This window comes from Lampris incognitus, chromosome 3 (assembly GCF_029633865.1).
Source record: "Lampris incognitus isolate fLamInc1 chromosome 3, fLamInc1.hap2, whole genome shotgun sequence".
Taxonomy (NCBI): Eukaryota; Metazoa; Chordata; class Actinopteri; order Lampriformes; family Lampridae; genus Lampris; species Lampris incognitus.
The window spans coordinates 116,054,933-116,080,131 of NC_079213.1; the positions used below are offsets into that span (position 1 = coordinate 116,054,933).

Below are 25,199 nucleotides of genomic sequence, written 5' to 3' on the forward strand. Positions count from 1 at the left end.
AATGGCGTTACTAAAGTAATTACTAATGACATTAATAATGACATTACTAATGTCATTACTAATGACATTAATGATGACATTAACGATGACAATGACATTAATAATGACATAATGGCATTAGTAATTACATTACTATTGACATTAATAATGACATTAACGATGACATAATGACATTACTAATTTAATTACTAATGACATTAATGATGACATTAACGAGGACAATGACATTAATAATGACATAATGGCATTATTACTAATGACATTAATAATGACATTAACGATGACATAATGACATTACTAATTTAATTACTAATGACATTAATGATGACATTAACGAGGACAATGACATTAATAATGACATAATGGCATTATTACTAATGACATTAATAATGACAATAATGGCATAATGACGTTACTAATGTAATTACTAATGATATTAATGATGACATTAATAATGGCATTAACGATGACATAATGACATTACGAATGTAATTACTAATGATATTAATGATGACATTAATGATGACATATTGACATTACTAATGTAATTACTAATGACATCAATAATGACATTAACGAGGACAATAACATCAATAATGTCATTAATAATGACATAATGACATTACTAATGACATTAATGATGACATTAATAGTGACATTAATAATGACAATGATGACATCAATGATGACATTAATAATGACATTCATGATGACATTAGTATAATGGCATTAATAGTTACATCAATAATGATATTAATGATGGCATTAATGATGACATTAATGATGATATTAATGATGACAATAATGACATTAATGATAACATTAATAGTGACATTAATAATGATATTAATGATGACGTTTGTAAGATCACCACAGATTTTGAGTTAAGTAGCAGGTAAGACAGATATCAACGACAGTATCAACATGAATATTCATATTCATTTTGAGGTGGAGAGAAAGGATGGAGGGGGTGTGCTACCTCAGTCCGGGGCTGTACGCAGCGGATCTGTCGCTCTGAACCGATGAGGATTTCTTCAGCTTTAGGAAGGGTGACCCCTGTTGGTAGCAGACGATATTGCATTTTTTTGAACAGGATAAGTAATACAGAAATGTTAGTGAGGAATTTATCAACTCTCAGTAAAACCAGAGTAACTGTTTAACTATTAACGCTGACAGAGCATAATGTAAACTTTATTACATCAATGTGTCTAAAACTGATTTCTTTTGCTGACCATCCTATTCTGTGTGACATTAAGCTTATTGATGTTTCATCTACTTTAGTTGCCCTGTGATGGCCCGGCGGCCTGTCCAGGGTGTCTCCCCGCCTGCCGCCCAATGACTGCTGGGATAGGCTCCAGCATCCCCGTCACCCTGAGAGCAGGATAAGTGGTGTAATTGCACATAACACAAATAGGACTGAACGTGTATTAATTTCAAATAGAAAGTGGAAGTTTGTTTCTCAGGAGTTTCATTTGTCAACACTGAACATTACTCCTTAACAGGGCATAAAACCTGCTTGTTTCCTGTTTCCTCACTGCTCTGGAACAGACTGCATCATTCTCTCTTTTTATTCAGAATTTTTAAAACAGAGCAGCTACAGAAGATACACATCAAAACAATACAGGGAAATGACAGAAAAAGAAAAAACAAAACAAAAAAGGGGAAGGACTCAGCCTTGATAAGTGGTAGGTGCGCCACCAGGTCAGCTACTGGGCCCCCCCCCCAGGCTATATGTTTGACTTCCAACTGTACTAAGATAGCCTTCTACCTATCCCCATCATCAGTTGCATTAGCTTCAAAAAAGTGATTTAGCACATCACAGTATTCTTCCTTCGACTGGGTTTGGCTATTAAATGGAGCCGCCATCATCTGTTAGCTCAGACGTTAGCTTTAGTAACTTTTGGCTAGCCACTGCAGCCCCGTTCCTTACCAGCTCCAAACTAGTTTCAATACAACCAACTGTTGTCAAGCCAGCTGTCGGTTTCTTTTGTCCTCGTCGCTATTGTGTAGTAACTCCACATAGAAACTGGAAGTTCATTTCTTAGGAGTTTCGTTTATTAACACTGAACATTACTCCATAACAGGCCGTACAACCTGCTTGTTTCCTCACTTCTCTTGAGCAGACTGCATTATTCTCCCATTGGTTTCTAAGCAACCAGTCTCCTAATAGGTTGTTCGCATATGACGTCACGAACTACAGATGGAGGGCAAGAAGTGGTTTTCTACACAGGAAGCACTATCAGAAACGTTCGAATACCTATGTTTGGCGTCACTAACTGGGAAACCACAAGGAGTTTTTATTGAGTACCAAAAGTTGTTGTTCATGAGGGGGGAAAAATGCAAGAAACTGACCGAAAACGCCGGAAAAAATGGCTTGGAACCGTCGTCTGCGGTCGGGAGGAGCGGAGTCGGATAACGCGTGTGTGCAGCGACCACTTCATCAAAAACATCACTCTTCATAACATAAGATCATGTCCAACATGTCTTACTTTCTGTTTATACCTTTCTCTCATAGTATCGTCTACTAAACTAGCACAGTTCAGGCTAAACTAGCTGCATCTCGTCCATTCTGCTTTTCACTTCCTGCCCTCCATCTGAATCTCACGCGTCATCAGAATCACGTGACTGCAAACAAGCTATATGGTCAACTAGTGATCTTCACTGGACAGAACCTTAATCTTCACACTCACTATATTACAGAAGGTTACATTAAAGACCTAACAACAGTCGACCCGTGCTTCCGATGGCCTCACATCTCACCGTGCAACTACTGACACCAATGTAGTGAATTCAGGGGGCAGCCCGGAATGCGCCACGGCCGGGATGCGAACCTGGGTCTCCTGCACCATGGACGACTCGGGTTTGCGTCCAGGCAGCGGTGGATTTCTTCCTGCCTGTGGCCATCAAACTTTACAACTCCTCCCTTAGAGGGTCAGACAGTCGCAGTTAATGGTCACTCGACTGGCCCTTCCACTTGTTTTACCCTGTTGGGGTTGTTTGTGCGGCTTGTTGTGTGCTGCAGTAGTCCAGTGTAGATAAGAGTGTTATGGGCACCATGCTTGTTGATATATTTTGTTCTTATTTCTGTTTCTTATTTATCTTCTATTTCTATTTGTTTCTGTTTTTCTTGTTAGTATTCGTCTCTATTTTCTTGTTATCTTGTATCTTGTTAGTTTTTAGTAACTAGAGCATGAGTGTCTGTAATAGAACCCAATTTCCCCTCGGGGATGAATAAAGGATTCTGATTCTGATTCTGAATAAAAGCCAGGAGAAAAAATGCCAGAAACCAAAAATCTCATGGGGCTTAATAACAGACTTAATAACAGCCAGACAGGTCTGAAACAGACAGCCAGACAGGTTTGAAATAGATGGACAGGTTTGAAACAGATGGACAGGTTTGAAACAGACGGACAGGTTTGAAACAGCCAGACAGGTCTGAAACAGACAGCCAGACAGGTTTGAAACAGATGGACAGGTTTGAAACAGCCAGACAGGTCTGAAACAGACAGCCAGACAGGTTTGAAACAGACGGACAGGTTTGAAACAGATGGACAGGTTTGAAACAGACGGACAGGTTTGAAACAGCCAGACAGGTCTGAAACAGACAGCCAGACAGGTTTGAAACAGATGGACAGGTTTGAAACAGCCAGACAGGTCTGAAACAGACAGCCAGACAGGTTTGAAACAGACGGACAGGTTTGAAACAGACGGACCTGTTCTTTAACAGCTCCCTTGCCCAAAACAAAGCGACCGGCTTGTAACTGCATTTAAATGTAGCTGTGACGTTGGCTCACCATGTTGAGCATCTGGAGCGAGGGGGTTTTTCTCAGCTGGCCAGGGCTGGAGGATTTTCTGGGGCTCGGACCAGGAGCCCTGCAGGCCGGACCAGTCAGCTGGTCCAGACTGTTGGACCGAACCCGGCCCAGAACCTTCCCCGCTCCACCTCGACCCACAACAGAGAAGATTTGCCGCAAGGAGAGCCTGGGGTTTCCCTCCTGTCTGTCTGCATCCGTCTCTGTCCTGCTGAGAGAAGGACCGACCAGGAGAGAGAGAGACCAGGACAGAGAGAGACCAGGAGAGAAAGACAGACCAGGACAGAGAGAGAGAGAGGGCGAGAGAGAGGGATAGAGAGACAGACAGAAAGAAAGAAAGAGAAAGAGAGGGAGAGAGACCAGAGAGGGAGCGAGACCAGGAGAGAGAGAGAGACAGACCAGGACAGAGGGAGAGAGAGAAAGACAGAAAGAAAGAAAGAGAGGGAGAGAGACCAGGAGAGAGGGAGAGACAGACCAGGACAGAGGGAGAGACAGACAGACAGAAAGAAAGAGAGACCAGGAGAGAGAGACAGATGTCAGCATCTATGCTATCTATCTCTGGAAAAATATCAGATTTGATTATCTCATCTTACAGTGCATCCGGAAAGTATTCACACCCCTTCACTTTCCCCACATGTTATGTTACAGCCTTATTCCAAAATGGATTAAATTCACTTTTTTCTCATCAATCGACACACAATACCCCATAATGACAAAGTGAAAAAGGTTTTTTAGAAATTTTTGCAAATATATTAAAAATAAAAAACTGAAATATTGCATGTACATAAGTATTCACACCCTTTGCTATAACACTCAAAATTGAGCTCAGGTTCATCCTGTTTCCACTGATCATCCTTGAGATGTTTCTACATCTTGATTGGAGTCCACCTGTAGTAAATTCAATGGATGGGACATGATTTGGAAAGGCACACACCTGTCTATATAAGGTCCCACTGTTGACAGTGCATGTCAGAGCAGAAACCAAGCCATGAAGTCAAAGGAATTGTCTGTGGACCTCCGAGACAGGATTGTATCGAGGCACAGATCTGGGGAAGGGTACAAAAAATGTCTACAGCTTTGAAGGTCCCGAAGAGCACAGTGGTCTCCATCATTCGTAAATGGAAGAAGTCTGGATCCACCAGGACTCTTCCTAGAGCTGGCTGCCCAGCCAAACTGAGCAATCGGTGGAGAAGGGCCTTGGTCAGGGAGGTGACCAAGAACCCGATGGTCACTCTGACAGAGCTCCAGCGTTCCTCTGTGGAGATAGGAGAACCTTCCAGAAGGACAACCATCTCTGCAGCACTCCACCAATCAGGCCTTTATGGTAGAGTGCCCAGACGGAAGCCTCTGCTCAGTAAAAGGCACATGACAGCCCACTTGGAGTTTGCCAGAAAGCGCCTAAAGGACTCTCAGACCATGAGAAACAAGATTCTCTGGTCTGATGAAACCAAGATTGAACTCTTTGGCCTGAATGCCAAACGTCACGTCTGGAGGAAACCAGACACCTCCCATCACCTTGCTAATACCATCCTCACAGCATGATGCTGTGGGGATGTTTTTCAACGGCAGGAACTGGGAGACTAGTCAGGATGGAGGGAAAGATGAATGGAGCAAAGTACAGAGAGATCCTTGATGAAAACCTGCTCCAGAGCGCTCAGGGCCTCAGACTGGGGCGAAGGTTTACCTTTCAACACGACAATGACCCTAAGCACACAGCCAAGACAATGAAGGAGTGGCTTCGGGACGAGTCTGTGAACGTCCTTGAGTGGCCCAACCAGAGACCAGACTTGAACCCCATTGAACATCTCTGGAAAGACCTGAAAATAGCTGTGCAGCGATGCTCCCCATCTAACCTTACAGAGCTCGAGAGGATCTGCAGGGAAGAATGGGAGAAATACCCCAAATATAGGTGTGCCAAGCTTGTAGCTTCATACCCAAGAAGACTTGAGGCTGTAATCGCTGCCAAGGCTGCCTCAACCAAGTACTGAGTAAAGGGTGTGAATACTTATGTACATGCAATATTTCAGTTTTTTATTCTTAATAAATTTGCAAAAATTTCTACAAACCTTTTTTCGCTTTGTCATTGTGGGGTATTGTGTGTAGATTGATGAGGAAAAAAGGGATTTAATCCATTTTGGAATAAGGCTGTAACATAACAAAATGTGGGGAAAGTGAAGGGCTGTGAATACTTTCCGGATGCACTGTGTATTCCATATTTTCATGCATATCTTCAGATATCAATTTGGCAAAACATCCATCTTTGTTTATGTTGCATGAATGAAAATTGTTAGTTGTGTCTCAGGTATGATGACTGAACTGGACTATTACATTACATGACATGACATGACATGACATGACATTACAGTCATTTAGCCGACGCTTTTATCCAAAGTGACTTACAATGAGAGCATCATTTAACGTAGGAGATCAGGACAGGAGAACTACTAGTCATCAGAGGTCATACGTGCATCTTCTCCCTTAACAAGCAATTAAGAGTAAAACCAGTGCTACAGTAAAAGCGCAAGAAAGAGATTTTTTGTTTAAATGAGTGAACACAATAAGTGCTAAGAGCAAGTAACAGGGTAGTAGTTCTTGAAGAGGTAAGTTTTCAACCTGTGCTGAAAGATGGGCAGCGACTCCGCTGTCCTGACATCAGTGGGGAGGTCATTCCACCACTGTGGGACCAGGACAGGAAAGAGCCGGGACCGGGTCTATCGGCAGCAGGGGCCTCTGGGGACTATATTTCCAGTTTTTCAGGCATCCATCCATTGCTTGAACTGCTCGTCTTAAACCAATTTTCACACATTAATCCATGGATGAGCTTAGCTTTGGAAGACAAGAGCTTGTAAAATAGATGTACTATTACAGCTGTCATAAAAAGGAACACATGATTAGATCGGGAGAATCCACTTTCTGGTTCGTTCCTCACATTGACCAGAAGAGGTCAGTATTGAGCTGCTAGTTTGGCAAAGAACAGAATATATTGTTTCCACTGTGTCATCCCATCAGACATGTTGTTTAATCCTTATTTGCCTTAAAAACCCATCAGCTCTCACAGCGTGAACTTTCGCAGCTGTGTGGATGCCATGCAGGGGTCTCGCTGTACCAGTCAAACCCACCGGAGGTCAGAGGAACATATGATACGTACATGCACGAGCAGAGGAAACACTCCTGGGGCATGTTATGGCAGTGTGCTGAGCTGTGTAAAACCCGTTCCAGTGAAACGGGATTTTTCCACCCAGGGTGTATAAATGTGATTAAAAATCAAAACCAGGGTCTTATAGTATATCCTTCAAAAACAAAATCTGCAGCTTGAGACTGTTCTTCCTGGCATTTTCAATATCACCCTTTTAAATAAACGTTATTGGTTGAATTTGTTTCATTCTACCTTTCATCCTTACATCCAGCTTGAACTGTTCATGATCCCAGATTGTCCTCTACTCCACCATGTACTACTCTCTGGTGTGGTACCACTATAGCTAGCAATGTGGCTAGTAGTGTGGCAAATAGTGTATGAGCCAACAGTAGTTAGTCCATTAAAGGTCTAGCTTCGTTCAGACATGGCAGATGTTTCTCATTGTGCAATACCTGTCAGTTTAAACCAAATCTCAAAAAAAGAATGTTAAGGAAATGTGTGACTCATCCCTCATTTGTTTTACTGGGAAACACTGGACAGCTCAATCTCTTTTCTGTGTGAATTTCTAGAGGGAAAACATTCTGCTGTTTCCTCAGCACGTCAGTACTGATACACATGGTACACACAGACAACAGTACCTCTAACAGTACTAACATAGTACCACGGTACATACTGATACACATGGTACACAGACAACAGTACCTCTAACAATACTAACATAGTACCACAGTGCATACTGATAGACATGATACTCACTCCCTGACAACAACGCTACAGACACACTATGTTCCTCACTAGCCTCCTCTCTTAACAATCTCTGTCCTCTAGCATCCAAACCTGCTTGCCACAGCCCCCCAGTCCATGGCTCACTGAGGTCATCAGACAGCAAAGGGCAGGGCTCAAGAGTGGCAGAGAGAAAATGGCATAAAACCAGGAAGTCCACTGACCTCAGTGACTATCACCGTCTCCTAGTGTCATTCATTCTCTTCCAGCTTAAAAACAGCTAAGACCACTTATTATCAGAACAACATCTGTGGCACCACTGATGCTTGAAAAATGTTTTTTGCTTTTAACTCACTCCTCAATCCGCCTCCTCCTCCGACCTCCACTCTGCTCACTCCTGACATGTTCGCCTCATACTTTACTGATAAGGCCTCTACTATCAGTAACCAGTTCTCTGAGCCTGACCAACTCTGTCTGCTGCTGCCAGCTAACAGTGTCTCACTCACCTCATTCTCCCCCTTGACCGAGGAGGAAGTCTCCAAGCTTCTGCTGGACTCTCATCCCACTACCTCTCCGCTGGACCCGATACCATCCAACATCCTACAGACCATTTCCCCTGCACTTAACCCCGCAATCACACACATCATCAACTCCTCGCTTACAACGGGTGTGTTCCCCACTGCATTTAAGCAAGCTCAGGTCACCCCGATGCTCAAAAAAACCTACACTCAACCCAGCCCAAGTTGAAAACGACAGACCGGTTTCACTCCTGCCCTTTCTATCAAAAATACTTGAGCGCACGGTCTTTAACCATGTCTCTGAATTCCTTCTGAGAACAATCTGTATGATCCAAATCAGTCTGGCTTTAAGCAGGGTCACTCCACTGAGACTGCACTCCTGTTGGTAATAGAATCACTGCGTTTGGCTAGAGCTGCTGGTCAGTCCTCAGCTTTATTGCTGCTAGATCTGTCAGCTGCCTTTCAAACGGTTAACCACCAAACCCTCCTCTCCACACTCACTGAGCTTGGTATCTCAGGATCTGCCCTCCGCTGGTTCATGTCCTACCTCTCAGGGAGATCTTTTAGAGTGTCTTGGAGAGAAGTGTCCATATCGCACGGCTAATCCACAGGGGTACCTCAAGGGTCAGTTCTTGGTCCCCTTCTCCTCAATATACACCACCTCACTTGGTGCAATCATCCACTTCCATGGTTTCTTATACCATTGCTATGCTGACGATACCCAGCTCTTCCGATCATTCCCACCTGATGACTTCACAGTGTCAGCATGGATATCGTCATGCCTTGCTGATATGTCTGCATGCATGAAATAATGCCACCTTCAGCTTAACCTTACACTGAGCTCCTTGTCATCCCAGCAAGTCCAGTCCATCTGAACAACAGATCAATATCCACCTCGGATCAACCCAACTCAGGCCCACAAAGTCTGCCCGAAACCTGGGTGTCATGATTGATGACCAATTAACCTTCAAGGTTCACATGGCCTCGATTGCTCAGTTGTGATGATTTGCCCTGTACAACATCAGGAAAATTAGACCCTACCTGTCTGAGCATGCAGCACAACTCCTGGTACAGGCTCTTGTTATATCACACCTTGTCTACTGCAACTCCTTACTGGCAGGTCTCCCTGCATGCACTTTCAAACCTCTGCAAATGATCCAGAATGTGGGGGTGCGCCTGGTCTTCAACCAGCCCAAAACAGCACATGTCACTGTTTTTATCCCTCCACTGGCTCCCAGTTGCTGCTCAAATTCAAAACCTTGATGCCCACTTACAAAATATTAACTAAAACGTCTCCCGCCTACCTGAACTCCCTCATTCAGGTCTACACTCAGTCCCGCTCACTACGCTCTGCCAATGAACGGCGCCTAGTACGTCCACCACAACGGGGCTCTAAGTCACTAGGCAGACTCTTCTCTTCTGTAGTTCCCCGGTGGTGGAACGACTTACCAAACTCCATTTGATCTGCTGAGTCCCTCTTGCTCTGTAAGATGAAGCTAAAGGCCCAACTCTTTCTCCAACACCTCCACACCTGATGGTGTTAGTAAAAAAAAAATAATAATAATAACAAAACAAAAAACTCTTCTATGCACCCTATGCGTTGCCTTTGTGCACTGCCTGTTGACGCTTATGTCCTATCGAACTTGAACCCAGTTTTTTGGCCCTTGCCTGCGTTGTGTCGTGACGAGATCCTTGCTTGTGTTGTATGAAGTCTCAGACGTACGTGGCTTTGGATGAAAGTGTCTGCTAAAGAAAACGAATAGTCACTGCGTTTACATGCTCCGTTAAGTTGAGCTACGGTTACAGCTCCATTAGGACTACTGTCGTCGTCCGACAGTACAAGAACTGGGGGAGAAGCCGTTTATTGACGGAAGTATGTCCCACCCCGGTACGGTAGGTGGCGATATGCCCCCTTTCACCTGGTTGCTATTGGACCTTCTTCCGGTTGACCTATTGCGTCACATACCAAACAAGTTGGCAGGCGGGTTACGCCATGTGGAGCCCTGAAAACATGGACGACCTTACAGCGCCGCACATTTCATACGCGTTACTTTTGAGACGGTTGACGCTACGCTGTTCCACTTTCGGGTGAAAGACCACCGCGGGAACTATGGCTCGTGCGCAGAACGCCTAGGCCAGTTCGGGGCCGGTTGCAGCGTACACATGCCAGAGTAAGTCGACCTCCCAGCGGCGTTATCTAGGTGTGTTAGTCCCGCTTCGACAATTCCATGTGGTAGGATTTCAGTCGGACCGACGTAGTTACAAGTATGTATTTTAAAAGTCCAGTTTTCGTCGAACTAACACAATAAATCCACGTTTGCTAACATGTCAACGTGCTGACTGTAACACGGTACACAGACGACAACACGGCTAACAGTGCTAACACGGTAAGCACAGTACAACGTCATGCTAGTGCAAGTGGTTGAACTGGTCTTGGTGCATTACTTACTGGTCAGGACTGGGATTGCTGTTTGTGTGTAGCTCCACTGTCAATGGCCCTTTGACCTGTCCATCATCTGCATAATTGTAAGTGGGCGGAGCACAGTCTGTCCCCACCCCAGATTTATCCGTAGCAGCTGAAAGATTTAAAACATGACACATTACTTCTGTCTGTCCGTGTGTGTGTGTGTGTGTGTGTGTGTGTGTGTGTGTGTGTGTGTGTGTGTGTGAGGTTTAGAGTAACAGTAAGCTTTCTGTCTGGTTGGTTGGGAGGAAGGGATTACTGCTGTGTGAGTCAGAGTTGGAGATGTGCTGACTGAGAAATCCGTTCTCTCTCTCACACACACACACACACGTTTGTGTTACTGTGCAGTGGATATAAAAGGTCTACACACCCCTGTTAAAATGGCAGGTTTTTGTGATGTAAGAAATGAAACCAAGATAAATCATTTCAGAACTTTTTCCACCTTTGATGTGAAATTGCAACCTATAAAATTAAAATGAAAAACAAACTGAAACCTTTTATTGAAAAAAAAGAAGTAGAAAACTTAAAATAACCCGGTTTCGTAAGTGTGCACACCCCTAAACTAATACTTCTTACAGCACACAGTCTGTTAGGGTAAGCGTCTATCAGCTTGCCACATCTTGACTTGGCAATATTTCCCCAGTCTTCCTTCCAAAAATGCTCTAGATCAAATTGTGAGGGCATCTCCTGTGCACAGCCCTCTTCAGGTCACCCCGCAGAGTTTCTGTTGGATTCAGGTCTGGGCTCTAAAACAGTGATCTTTTTTTGGTGAAACTGTTCTTTGTTGATTTGGATGTGTGCTTTGGGTCGTTGTCATGCTGAAAGGGGAAATTCCTCTTCATCTTTCTACCACCGTGCTTCACTGTAGGTGTGGTGTTCTTTGGTGATGTGCTGTGTTGCTTTTGTACCAAACATACTTTTTAAAATTATGGCCAAAAAGTTCAACCATGGTCTCATCAGACCATAACAAATTTTTCCACATGGTTTTGGGAAACAGGAATCTTTTTGCAAAATTTAGCCGGGCTTGGATGTTTTTGTTCATGTGAAAAGGCTTCTGTCTTGCCTCCCTACCCCATAGCCCAGACAAATGAAGAACATGGAGATTGTTGTCACATGTAGGGAACAACCAGCACTTGTCAGAAATTCCTGCAGCTTCTTTAATGTTGCTATAGGCCTCTTGGCAGCCTCCCTGACCAGCTTCCTCCTTGTCTTCTCAGCAAGACTGGAAGGACGTCTTGTTCTTGGTAGAAATGTAGCGATACTTTGCACGACACTAAGTTCCTGATACAAATATGTGAGGATACAAATCGGTGATGAAAAATGACAGGGTAGCCTTCTTACACTGTGAAATTGTAACTGGTGATGGGGACATGTGATTGTTGATGTTTACCGTAAACCAACACATACTGATCAGTACTTAAGATTTGACTCTCATCATCCACTGGAGCACAAACTAGGAGTCATCAGGACGCTGGACCACCGAGCTGACAACGTCCCCACCGACACAGCAGCCGGGGAAGAGAAGTCCCACATTAAACAGACCTGGTTAAGTGTGGTTATCCTAACTAGGTATTTGTCAAAGACAGGAAGACCCCAAACAGTGCACCAGCTGATGGAAGAGAGGAGAAGGACAAGAGCTGTCTAAGTGTAAACCAGTGGTGATTCTGTATGTGGTGGGAGTGTCGGAACAGTTGAGACGTGTATTTTCCAAAACCGCATCTCAGTTGCTTTCAAACCCCAAAACACGTTGCCTCAGAAGTTGGTCCAACCCAAGGATCAGGTCCCCCGGCACAAACAGAGCAATATAGTGTCCACTGTTAAGTGCCAGGAGGATTGTCGTGACTTGTACACTGGGGAAACTAAACAGACACTGGCCAAGAAGATGACACAACACAGCAGAGCTAACACGTCAGACCAGGACTCCACAGTCTAAACCATCTACAGGCCAGGACTCCACAGTCTACACCATCTACAGACCAGGACTCCACAGTCTAAACCATCTACAGGCCAGGACTCCACAGTCTAAACCATCTACAGGCCAGGACTCCACAGTCTACACCATCTACAGGCCAGGACTCCACAGTCTACACCATCTACAGGCCAGGACTCCACAGTCTACACCTGCGTTTCTCAAACCTTTCCTGGCGGACCACTTGTCCTGCATGTTTTAGATCTCTCCCTGCTCGAACACAGCTGATTCAAATGATCAACTCGTTATGAGCTCCCGAAGCTGCCTAATAACAAAACTGATCATTTAAATCAGCTGTGTTGGAGCAGGGAGAGATCTAAAACGTGCAGGACAAGTGGTCCGCCAGGAGAGGTTTTAGAAACTCTGGTCTACACCATCTACAGACCAGGACTCCACAGTCTACAGCATCTACAGGCCAGTGGCCACTCGTTCGAGGATGAGGATGTGCACATCCTTGATAGGGAGGAACCCTGGTTTGAACGGGGAGTCAAAGAGACCATCTATGTGAAGAGGGAATGACCATCCCTGAACCGGCGGTGGGGGTGGGGAGTAAGAGTACATCTGTCAACATCTTACAATGCTGTCATTGCAATCATTCCTAAATCCTTTGTGAATAGTACACATGGCCATTGAAAAGTCACGGCAATTTGCATATGAAACTGGTCGTTGGTTTCAGTTGTTATGCCGTTGTATTGTTTATAAGGGTGGGGATACCTGCAGTCAGTTGAGACTGAAGAGGTCACTTAGATGACTGATGAAATGTATCTGTCAATAAACATGTCCAGATGAAGTGATTCAACTTTCTGTGATCTTTCCACATGGTTTTGGATGGAGCGGGAGATTGACAGGTGGATTGGTGCAGCATCAGCAGTAATGCGGACGCTGTACCGGACCGTTGTGGTGAAGAGGGAGCTGAGCCGGAAGGCAAAGCTCTCAATTTACCAGTCAGTCTTCGTTCCAACCCTCACCTATGGTCATGAGCTTTGGGTAGTGACCAAAAGGGTGAGATCGCGGATACAAGTGGCTGAAATGAGTTTCCTCCGTAGGGTGTCTGGGCTCAGCCTTACAGATAGGGTGAGGAGCTCGGACATCCGAAGGGAGCTCGGAGTAGAGCCGCTGCTCCTTCTCATCAAAAGCCAGTTGAGGTGGTTTGGGTATCTGATTAGGATGCCTCCTGGGCGCCTTCCTTTGGAGGTTTTCTGGGCACGTCCAACTGGGGGAGACCCTGGGGTAGACCCAGAAGAATTCCTTGGGATCCCTTAGGAGGAGCTGGAGGGCATTGCTGGGGAGAGGGATGTCTGGATTGCCCTACTTAGCTTGCTGCCACTGCGACCCGACCCCAGAGAAGCGGCTGATGATGAGATGATGGATGAAGCATTCATTGTCATAGTTGAACTAAACACACGTTTAACATATCAGACTGATCTAAACAGCCTGGGTGAGACATAGTCCTTCCAAAAAGTGTTTTCCCTGAATGGTCACCTTACATTTTACTTGTTTCACTCACTTTTTCATTTTACACACTAACTGCGGTTCAAACATCCCAACACAATACAGTGTGTATGAATTTATGTGTATATTTAAAGTTTGTATGTCTGTATGTGCGTATGTATGTGCGTATGTATGCATGCATGCTCAGTACATATGTCTGGAAATAAAACTGTGCATGCATGCACGTATCATATGTTATTTATGTTTGAATGTACTTGACTCCATGTGTTTATGTATGTGACTGACCTGCTGTGGGGGGAGGTGCAGAGCTGCCGAATGGTGGAGGGGGGTGAATCGTACTTGGGTTGATGACAGAGGAGGTGTGACCTCGTGCTTTCACGGAAGCGCTGGTCTGTTTGGAGCCTCCCAAAGCACAGAACTCCTTCTTGGCTACTGCTCCTCTGTTCTCACCTCCCAGCCTCCCCCTGGACTGGGTGGTCAGTGAGGTGGAGGGCGGGGGACAGCTGTTGTTGAATGGAACTGAAACGGATTGGTTGAATGCTTCACCCATGGAACAAATTACATTCTGTGTTTGGGTTTGAGTGGGTTTGGTGTGTTGCTCTTGGGCATAGGGATTGGGTGGTAGCTCCATGGTGGGTGTGATCTGAACAAAGTCTGGTGGGAGGCGCTTCGGGTGGCCATTGACACTTGTCTGCTCCCCTTGATTGGTCGTCCTCACCTGCATGGTAGAGACACACCCATATTCACTCTTAACACCACCTCTTGTTCCACCCCTCTCCACAGTCATAGGAAGGGCGTTGTCGGGGATGACGCCTCCGATGTAGGTCTCTTTGATACGTTCGGTGTGCAAGGTGATGCAAGGCATGCCGGGAGCCACCCAGTATGGGACGGCTCCTTGTTCTTCACTCTCTGGGAGCACTGGGAAGATGGGGGGGTGTGGGGGATGTGAATGGAGGAACACATCTATCAAACTCCTGCTGGATGCCTCCTCAGCTGCTGCAGTGCTGCTCTCTATCTCCTGACTCCTCCCACAGTGAGGAAAAAAGCCCGCCTCCAGCAGCACGCCATTGGCTCTTCCTGGAGACTCTACCCCTCTCCTGGCATTGACGAGGGCTGACAGGCTTGGTTTAGAGACCAGTGGGCCCTGGGCTCTCTCCCCCCCTGCTCTTCTCCTTTGTCTCAGACGTTCCAGGTAGCGAAACTCAGCCTCCTTCTCGGTTTCATCCTCAAAACGAACCCGTGTCGGTGATGGGCCGGGCTGGCGCCTGGGGGGGGCACACGTTGAGTCTCCACTGGATGAGTCGCTAAGGTGCTCTGACGGGGAGGTGTTGCTCTCCCTCCTCCTTACAGTGGTCTGCTGCAGGGGCCCCGGCCCACGATTGGACACCACCTCCCTAAAGATACCAGCAGAGGAGTCAGAATACACAAACAGACACACACACTCACACAAACACACATTATGTGTTATGCATAGACAACACAGGCATGAACTAACATGGCAGCTCACACAGACGCAGCAACTTTGTGTACTTCATGTTATTTTGGGGTTCAAGTCAATATTCATCACATATTAGTGTCCACATCTTGGAGGATCTCCTGGTTCTTCAACATGTCCTCTCTACTGCAGCTAACCAGATCTTCTCCCACTTTAAATGCTTTGACTGATTGAATCACAGTCTGGTCGTTTTCCTTCCTGCCCTGCACGGCGTGCCACAGCCTCCTCTCCATGGCTGTAACTCATTTACTTTTTCATTTACTCATTATAGCAGTTATTCTCAGTTTGCAAAGCCTCTTCATAGCGAGTAACCGGGCAAGCATTCACATGACGTTAAGGTATCTCATAGTTTCATATAGTTATGTCATGGAAGATAACTGACGGAGATGATGAAGATGAGAAAGGTGTGTAATGAATGATACGCTCGCTTACTCTCTGTCTCCCTCTGATATATTCAAGTGAGACAGAGACAGGTCTTTACAATGCTCAATTCAAAACAAAAGAAACTTGAAGGGCACTATAATGTGAGCTACCAGTCCTTACGCTACACATGCTGAGCTCCAATATTAATGTATGTGCTCTGAACTGACACTATACTACTACTACTACTACTACTACTGCTACTACTACTTCCAGCTGCTCCCGTTAGGGGGCGCCACAGCAGATCATCCATTTCCATCTCTTCCTGCCTCTGCATCTTCCTCTGTCACACCAGCCACCTGCATGTCCTCCCTCACCACCTCCATAAACCTCCTCTTCTCCTCTTCCCTGGCAGCTCCATATCCAGCATCCTTCTCCCAATATACCCAGCATCTCTCCTCCACACATGTCCAAACCATCTCCATCTTGTCTCCTGCTTTGTCTCCAAACCGTCCAACCTGAGCTGTCCCTCTAATATACTCCTTCCTAATCCTGTCCTTCTTCATCACTCCCAGTGAAAATCTTATCATCTTCATCTCTGCCACCTCCAGCTCCACCTCCTGTCTTTTCATCAGCGCCACTGTCTCCAAACCATATAACATAGCTGGTCTCACTACCATCTTGTAAACCTTCCCTTTAACTCTTGCTGGTACCCTTCTGTCACACATCACTCCTGACACTCTTCTCCACCCACTCCACCCTGCCTGCACTCTCTTCTTCACCTCTCTCCTGCACTCCTCGTTACTTTGGACAGTTGACCCCAAGTATTTAAACTCATCCACCTTCGTCACCTCCACTCCTTGCATCCTGGCCATTCCACTGTCCTCCCTCTCATTCACGCATATGTATTCAGTCTTGCTCCTACTGACTTTCATTCCTCTTCTCTCCCGTGCATACCTCCACCTCTCCAGTCTCTTCTCAACCTGCACCGTAGTCTTGCTACAGATCACAGTGTCATCCACAAACATCACAGTCCAAAATTGATGCTAATCATTTGACAAATATGAAGACATGATATATGGTTTGAAATCAATAACCTTCCGGCTTTCTTCTGCTCCCCGCATTATACTTGTGGCCTAGTTAGACCTACCTTGCTGAGGTAGGTCTGATATATATTAAAATAAATACCTATATATTTATGTTCTGCTTCCAGTTCCGACCTGACGGTTTGTTTGTTTTTTGCTCTGCTTGCTTTTGACTTTTTTTTAAATAATATTTTTTACACAACCAAAGAACCAGACAGTACAGATATTGTCAAATTGCAAAACAAAAATAAATAAATTAGCTAACATACATGGGTTACGTTAACATAACATATGAATTAGTTTGTGTACTTAAATAGCAGGTCAAAGGAAAGAAAAAGCAGTGTCTGTTTGTGAAAACAAAGTGAGGGTACCCTTTCTGCTGTAGGCCAACAAGCTCACCAGGACCATAATCAAGGCAGGGTTGCCGAGTATTGTAAAAGAAGTTGTCATTACCCTTTAATGTAGCACTGAGGTGTTCCATGGGAAAAAAACTTAAATGTGAGCTGTACCAGGGTGAGACTGAGGGAGGTTTCTCCTGGATCCACTGGACAGAATGAATTGTCTGGCTCACAGGAGGTTGACTCAGTTCATCTGGATGAACTGAAATGTTTACTGACAGATACGTTTCATCACTCATCTAATGCCCCTTTTCCACTACATGGTGCCGGTTCGACTCGACTTGACTCGACTTGCTTCTGTGTCGTTTTCCATTACCTTAACAGTACCCCCTCGGTGGAGCTGGTCGTCTTAGAGGTCTGCATTGATTTTGGTACCCACTCCAGCTTTTTTGGAACCTCGACAAAACGCTGGTACTTTCCAGTAATGGAAAACGAAAAAGTCAAGTTGAGTTGAGCCGGTACCATGTAGTGGACGAGGGGCATAAGTGACCTCTTCAGTCTCACCTGACTGCAGGTGTCCCCACCCTTATAAACAATACAGTGGCTGCAGGTGTCCCCACCCTTATAAACAATACAGTGACTGCAGGTGTCCCCACCCATATAAACAATACAGTGACTGCAGGTGTCCCCACCCTTATAAACAATACAGTGGCTGCAGGTGTCCCCACCCTTATAAACAATACAGTGACTGCAGGTGTCCCCACCCTTATAAACAATATAGTGACTGCAGGTGTCCCCACCCTTATAAACAATACAGTGACTGCAGGTGTCCCCACCCTTATAAACAATACAGTGACTGCAGGTACCCCCACCCTTATAGACAATACAATGGCATAACGACCCAAACCAACGGTCGATTTCATATGCAAATATGGGCGTGATCATTAGCTAGCGTTACAATGGCCATGTGTACTATTCACAGAGGATTGAGGAATAGTTACAATCACAGCATTGTGAGATGGTGACAGATGTACTCTTAGCCCCCCCCCACCCCACCCCCCAGTTCAGGGATGGTTTTTCCCTCTTCACTTGGATGGCCTCTTTGACTCCCCGTTCAAACCAGTACATCTGTCACCATCTTACAATGTTGTGATTGAAACTATTCCCCAATCTTCTGTGAACAGTACACATGACCATTGTAACTCTAGTTAATGGCCACACCAATATTTGCATATGAAACTGGTCATTGGTTTGGGTCATTATGCCACTGTATTGTTTATAAGAGTAGGGATACCTGCAGTCAGTTTAGAGGTCACTTAGATGAGTGTTGAAACGTTTCTCTCAATAAACGTTGTGTCCAGATGAACTGATTCAACTTTCTTTGATGTTATCTGGATTATTGAGCCTGCATCAAGACAATTGCAAGAAGTAGAAGTTTACCCATTAAAGTCAGTTGTCCAGTGGACAAAGAGAACTGCCCCCTGTAGGTATAGCCAACAGAAACAAACCTGATTTGATTTTTACTATTTTGTTGAAAATTGAGCTAAGCTGCTTCACTTGAGGCAACAGCTCATCCCCAAACCCAATAACTCATCCCCTTTGCAAAGCAAAGGCAAAGCTCTCAATCTTCGTTCCAACCCTCCCCTATGGTCATGAGCTTTGGGTAGTGACTGAAATGGTGAGATTGCGGATACAAGCGGCTGAAATTAGTTTCCTCCGTAGGGTGTCTGGGCTCAGCCATCGAGATAGGGTGAGGAGCTCGTAGTGTGTCTGGGCTGCCTTACAGATAGGGTGAGGAGCTCAGACATCCGGAGGGAGCTCGGAGTAGAGCCGCTGCTCCTTCACATCGAAAGGAGCCAGTTAAGGTGGTTTGGGCATCTGATTAGGATGTCTCCTGGGTGCCTTCCTTTGGAGGTTTTCTGGGCACGTCCAACTGGGAGGAGACCCTGGGGTAGACCCAGAACTCGCTGGAGGGACTACATGTCCAGTCTAGCCTGGGAACGCTTTGTGATCCGCCAGGAGGTGCTGGAGGGTGTTGCTGGGGAGAGGGACGTCTGGAGTGCCCTACTTAGCTTGCTGCCACCACAACTCAACCCCGGAGAAGCGGCTGAGCGGCTGATGATGAATGAATGAGCTAAACTCCTTGGCAATGTTTTCCAGTACCTGGATATCAAGGGGCATTGCCAGATACAGTGATAATAAATTCCTTCTTTTTTTACATTTCACACAGAGGGGAGAGATCTGGGGATTCATTTTGTTTAGAAAGTGTGGGGTGCTGCAGTCTGTGTACTATCCTGTACTGACTCTCTCTGAGTCTGTTACATGTAAATAGTTTTTTAGCAGATTCAAATGCATCTGGCCACACCTTGGCATCAAATTCAACCGCCAAGTCCTTTTCTCATAACTCCCTAGTTGTTGACATTGACATGGTTAACAGAGTACAGTTCTCCATAAAAAAACAGGACAAGGATTTTTTTCATTTTTATTTTTGCTGTTAAAAACACTTGGATTACAATTGAGAAGGAAACTTTCAATTGAGCTTTTCATTGGCTAGTCTGTTGGGAATATAAAATGGGATTTTACAAATGTCTCACCTGAAGAAAACCAAAAAAGTGGCTGTGCGGTATGCTGTATTTAGCCTGAAGTTGTGTGAATGGCAAGAAATTATCACTTTCAAACAAATCAGGGACAAATATTAGCTCCTGTGAGTGCCAGCCAGTCATTGAAAAGACTTTTCCAGCACCAGGGGGGAAGGCTTTATTTTGAGTTAAAGGTTGTAACGCTGATGAAAAACCTTTCCAGCCAGCATGTTTAGTAATATCACGCCAAATCTTAAGTGTGCTAGACATTGTTTTTAACCTCTGCTGGACGTGCACCTATGTCAGTTGAAATAAGGCTGAAAAGAGAACAGGGCACAGCACCCCACATCCACGGGGGGTTCTCCTTGATGTAGAAAATGTTTGAGCCAACCTGATATTATCCGGGTATGGCAAGCCCACTTATAATACAGAACTTTTGGAAGGGCTTGCCCCCCCCACCCTGTCAATTGGCATTTGCAATGTCTTCATCTTTACCTCTTTAATCAGGAGTTCTTTCCATGCCAAATAAATTTTGAGAGAAATATTTCAATATCTAAAATGGCTGTTCTATTGATCTTAAGTGGTAGCCTAAAGTTGCATTGGGTATAATATCCCCGGTCTTCCTCAAGCTCAGTCCTCTACCAGAGGCCTGGGAGTTTGAGGGTTGTGTGCAGTATCTTAGCTGTTCCTAGGACTGCATTTTTCTGGACAGAGGCCTCAGATGTTGTTCCTGGAATCTTCTGGAGCCACTCTCACAGTTTGGGGGTCACAGCCCCTAGTGCTCCGATTACCACTGGGACTAGTGTGGATTTCACCTTCCACATCTGATCTAGTTTTTCCCTCAGCATCTCTGTCTTCTCCTGCTCTTTCTTCCTGATGTTGCCCTCGCTCGGGATTGCTACATAAATCAATACTGCTGTCTTCTCTTCCTTGTCGACCACAATGTCTACGGTTAAAACCTACAGATTTCTGGGTTCCACAATCTCCCAGGACCTAAGGTGAGGATTGTACTTTCTCCACCAGCTCAAGAAATTCAACCTGCCTCAGGAACTGTTGATTCAGTTTTACACTACAATAATCCAGTCTGTCCTCTGCACATCCATCACTGTCTGGTTTGGTTCGGTCACCAAACAGGACAGGGACAGACTACAAGGGACAGTTAAGTCTGTAGAGAAAATCATTGGTGCCAACCTGCCCTCCATTCAGGACTTATACACCTCCAGACTTGAAGAAACAGGCAGGCAACATCACTGCAGAGTGGAGACCCATCACACCCTGGTCACAACCTGTTCCAACTCCTCCCCTCGGGTAGGCGCTATGGAGCACTGTACCCCAAAACAACCAGATATAAAAACAGTTTCTTTCCACAGGCTGTCATTCAAATGAACGCTTAACACTTTCAAATAAATCCAACCATTTTGTATATACTGTACTGTACATTGTACGTATACTGGTACGCTCTGTCATGTACATCTACCTCAGGCATGTATGTAAGTAACCTGCTAACACCTATCTCAGCATCTCTGATATATTCTCTGCACCATTCCACTTTAACACCTCTTATTTCACCTGTATAAGTCAATCATTGTGTATATATGTGAAGAGTGTTGTGTAGTAGTGTTGTTATTCTATGTACACTGAGAGAGCCACGATACCGTCGTCAAATTCCATGTATGTGTAAACCTACATGGACAATAAACATGATTCTGATTCTGACAATGTCTGGTTGGTCAGTCTGGAACTTATAGTACCACAGGATCTTAGCTCTGTCATTCTCAACCACCTTTGGCAGTGTCTCCCATTTGGACTTCGGGACTTCCAGTCTGTATTCAGTACAGATATTCCTGTACACTGTCCCAGCCACTTGGTTATGCCATTCAGTGTGTGCTTTCCCAGATAGCACTTTACACACTGCTACTAAGTGCTGGACTGTCTCAGGGGCGTCTTTGCACAGCCACAGCCTGCATCTTGGATCTTGTCTGGTGTGGTAGACCCCTGCTTCAACCGATCTGGTCCTAAGTGCCTGTCCTTGTTCTGCTATGATCAGAGACTGTGCTGTCCTTCAGTCCAGCCTTTTCTAGCCACTTGTAGGATTTCTCGATATCAGATATGTCTTCTATCTGTCGATAGTACATCCCATAGGGCTTGATCTTTCATGATACCTCCTCTTCTTCTTCCTCCGCACTCTGTCTTCTGCTGCCTGAGGTACTGACTCAGCAGTCCATCCTGGGGGCCCCTCTTTCTGATTTACTCATGGATGTTCCTTGTTTCATCCTGGATAGTGGCCCTGACACTCACTAATCCTTGTCCCCCGTCTTTTCGCTTATCGTACAGTCTCAGGCTGCTGGACTTCAGGTGGAACCCTCCGTGCATTTTGAGGAGTTTTCCATGTCCTGATATCTGTGGCCTTATTCTCCTCCTTTGTCTGGCTTATTATTCCAGTTGGGTATCTGATGACTGGTAGGGCATAGGTATCGGCTTGGATCTTATTTTTCCCATTGTGCTGGCTCCTCAGAATCGCCTCACTCTCTGGAGGTATTTGGCTGTGGCTGATCTCCTTGCTGCCGCCTCATGGTTTCCATTTGCCTGTGGAATACCCAGGTACTTGTAATTGTCCTGTATGTCTGTTATCCTGCCATCTGGTAATTCAACCCCTTCAGTGCTCACCACCTTTCCTCTTTGTGCCACCATTTGACCGCACTTTTCCAGTCCGAATTACTTCCTGATGTTGTCGCTGGAGATCCTGGTGAGATTGATCAGTGAATCAATGTCTCACTCATTCCTGGCATACAGCTTGTTGTCCTCCATGTATAGGAGGTGGCTGATGGTGGCGTGAAATCACGTTTTCAGCAGCCTCACCCAGTACTGGTGTGGGAAGATGGCGGCGAGAACTTAAGTTTGTGGTGGCCTCACCCAGTACCACCCATGCAGGGTCTTTGTCCACATCTGCATCTAAGTTTGTGTCTTCTTTTGATGGCTGGGAGAGCTGGCACTGCATCGGCTAGGAGAGCTTGGTTAGCTGCATCCTGTGGGCCCGGGGACCACGAACCTGCCCGGAGCTGCGCCCAAAGAGGAAACACCGACCAGCGGTCTGACAGGAGGTGGAAGCGGGGCAGGATAAGCTAACTACTAGCCCATGCAGACTGGCAGTTCTGACAACACTGAGGGCGGTCTGGCAGTGGCCTCGCCTAGTGATGACTGTTTTTTTTGTGTTGTCGTGTGGAGTGCGGGGAGGTGTGTCGAGGGTGTCTGGCTGGGAGAGCTGGTGTTGGATCGACTGGGGGAGCCTGGTCTGTTGTGTCCGATGGGCCCAAGGACCACGGCCCTGCCTGGAGCTGTGCCCGAAGAGGAGACACCGAAAGCGGTCTGACAGGACACGGAAGCGGGGCAGGCTAAGCTAAATGCTAGCCCATGCAGACCGGCAGTTCCAACAGTTATCCTGGCTGGCGTTCGTTGTCTTGGACAGTGATTTTGTTTTTGTTGTTGCTTAGTTTGGATGTATGTCTTTAGTTTGGATATATGTGTTTTAGTTTTGGATACATGTGTTTTAGTGTTGGATGCATGTGTTTAGTTTGGATATATGTGTTTTAGTTTTGGATATATGTGTTTTAGTTTTGGATATATGTGTTCTTGTAGTTTTTGGATATGTGTTTTTGTCTTTGTGTTGCACTGCTGTTGGCTGGGGGAAATGATATTTCTTTCATTTCATGTTCATGTAGGGCCTGATGCCAGCACTCTAAGATTATCCTCTATGTCGGAGACTGTGGCCCCGGGTAAACAGTGAACCAAGGCTGGCGAAGCTAATCTAACATTGCGGGTAATGGAGTCTCCTATCACTAGCCTGCGTTGCTTTACTCTGTCGACAGAAGGGGGAGCAGCACGATGGCCGGTAGGACTACCAACAGGGCTGGTGAGGGGAGAAAACCGGTTTGCAGTCGGGAGAGGTGACTGCAGACCAGGCCACACGACCGGCGGCTTGCTCTTTCGAGCCTTCCCACGCCGGTAAACGGAGACAAACTCCGCCGCATCTGCCGACGAAGCTGAGCTAGTGCTAACAATAGCAGGCCTGCTGTCAGGCCCGGGGCCACTGAGCTAGTGCTAACAATAGCTGGTCTGCTGTCAGGCCCGGGGCTACTGAGCTAGTGCTAACAATAGCGGGCCTGCTGTCAGGCCTGGAGCTACTGAGCTAGTGCTAACAATAGCGGGCCTCCTGTCAGGCCCGGGGCTACTGAGCTAGTGCTAACAATAGCGGGCCTGCTGTCAGGCCCGGGGCTACTGAGCTAGTGCTAACAATAGCGGGCCTGCTGTCAGACCCGGGGCTACTGAGCTAGTGCTAACAATAGCGGGCCTGCTGTCAGGCCCGGGGCTACTGAGCTAGTGCTAACAATAGCAGGTCTGCTGTCAGGCCCGGGGCTACTGAGCTAGTGCTAACAATAGCAGGCCTGCTGTCAGGCCCGGGGCTACTGAGCTAGTGCTAACAATAGCTGGTCTGCTGTCAGGCCCGGGGCTACTGAGCTAGTGCTAACAATAGCAGGCCTGCTGTCAGGCCCGGGGCAACTGAGCTAGTGCTAACAATAGCAGGCCTGCTGTCAGGCCCGGGGCTACTGAGCTAGTGCTAACAATAGCGGGCCTGCTGTCAGGCCCGGGGCTACTGAGCTAGTGCTAACAATAGCAGGTCTGCTGTCAGGCCCGGGGCTAAGGCTATCTGGAGTGCCCGTCACGTCTAACGTAATCCTAGCCGAAAGCAGCTGCTCTAACTTACGGACACGTCTCTCTAGTAGAGACAACCTGTCTGTAACTACGGAGCAGTCACCACAAACCATCGTTTTAATGAGGCTGCTTGGACTGCGAATGTAATAGAGCTAACTGCTAAGCTAGGCTAAGCTCAAAGCTAGTAATAAACTGGGAGCAAGAAGCTGCCTACTAAACACAAGATTCGTATAAGAAAGAAAACTGGAGAATCTAGCGATAAGTGGACTAAGCACAGAAAATAGCTAAATCAGAACAAAATGAGGAGGTTAGGGCAGAATATAGAGAAGAACTAGTAAGACAATGAAAGTTGTCGATCTGACGAAGGCGGAAGCTGGAAACAGCTAGCAGTGATCAGTCAGCCCGGTGGAAGGAAACAGTGTTGCCGTTATATAAATCCTTGGTGCGAGCTCATCTTGAATCTGCAAGCTCGGTGTGGTGTCCTTATAAAGTAAAATATATAGAAAACCTGAGAAGGCTCAGAGAAGAGCGGCTAAGCTAATGCCAGGTGTGGAAGAG

General features: G+C 46.0%; 1 protein-coding gene across 4 annotated transcripts in view; it reads right to left on the reverse strand.

The window, feature by feature from the left end:
* Window positions 1-25,199, reverse strand: part of si:dkey-121a11.3 (uncharacterized protein KIAA1614) — a 78,365-nt gene that overhangs the window by 14,764 nt on the left and 38,402 nt on the right. For all 4 annotated transcript variants that reach the window (XM_056276498.1, XM_056276497.1, XM_056276496.1 and 1 more), the window contains 4 exons: window positions 14,360-15,468; window positions 10,639-10,765; window positions 3,795-4,023; window positions 980-1,056 (listed from right to left, as the gene is read on the reverse strand). In XM_056276498.1, the coding sequence (XP_056132473.1) occupies window positions 980-1,056; window positions 3,795-4,023; window positions 10,639-10,765; window positions 14,360-15,468 (1,542 nt within the window). The remainder of the gene's footprint in view (window positions 1-979; window positions 1,057-3,794; window positions 4,024-10,638; window positions 10,766-14,359; window positions 15,469-25,199) is intronic.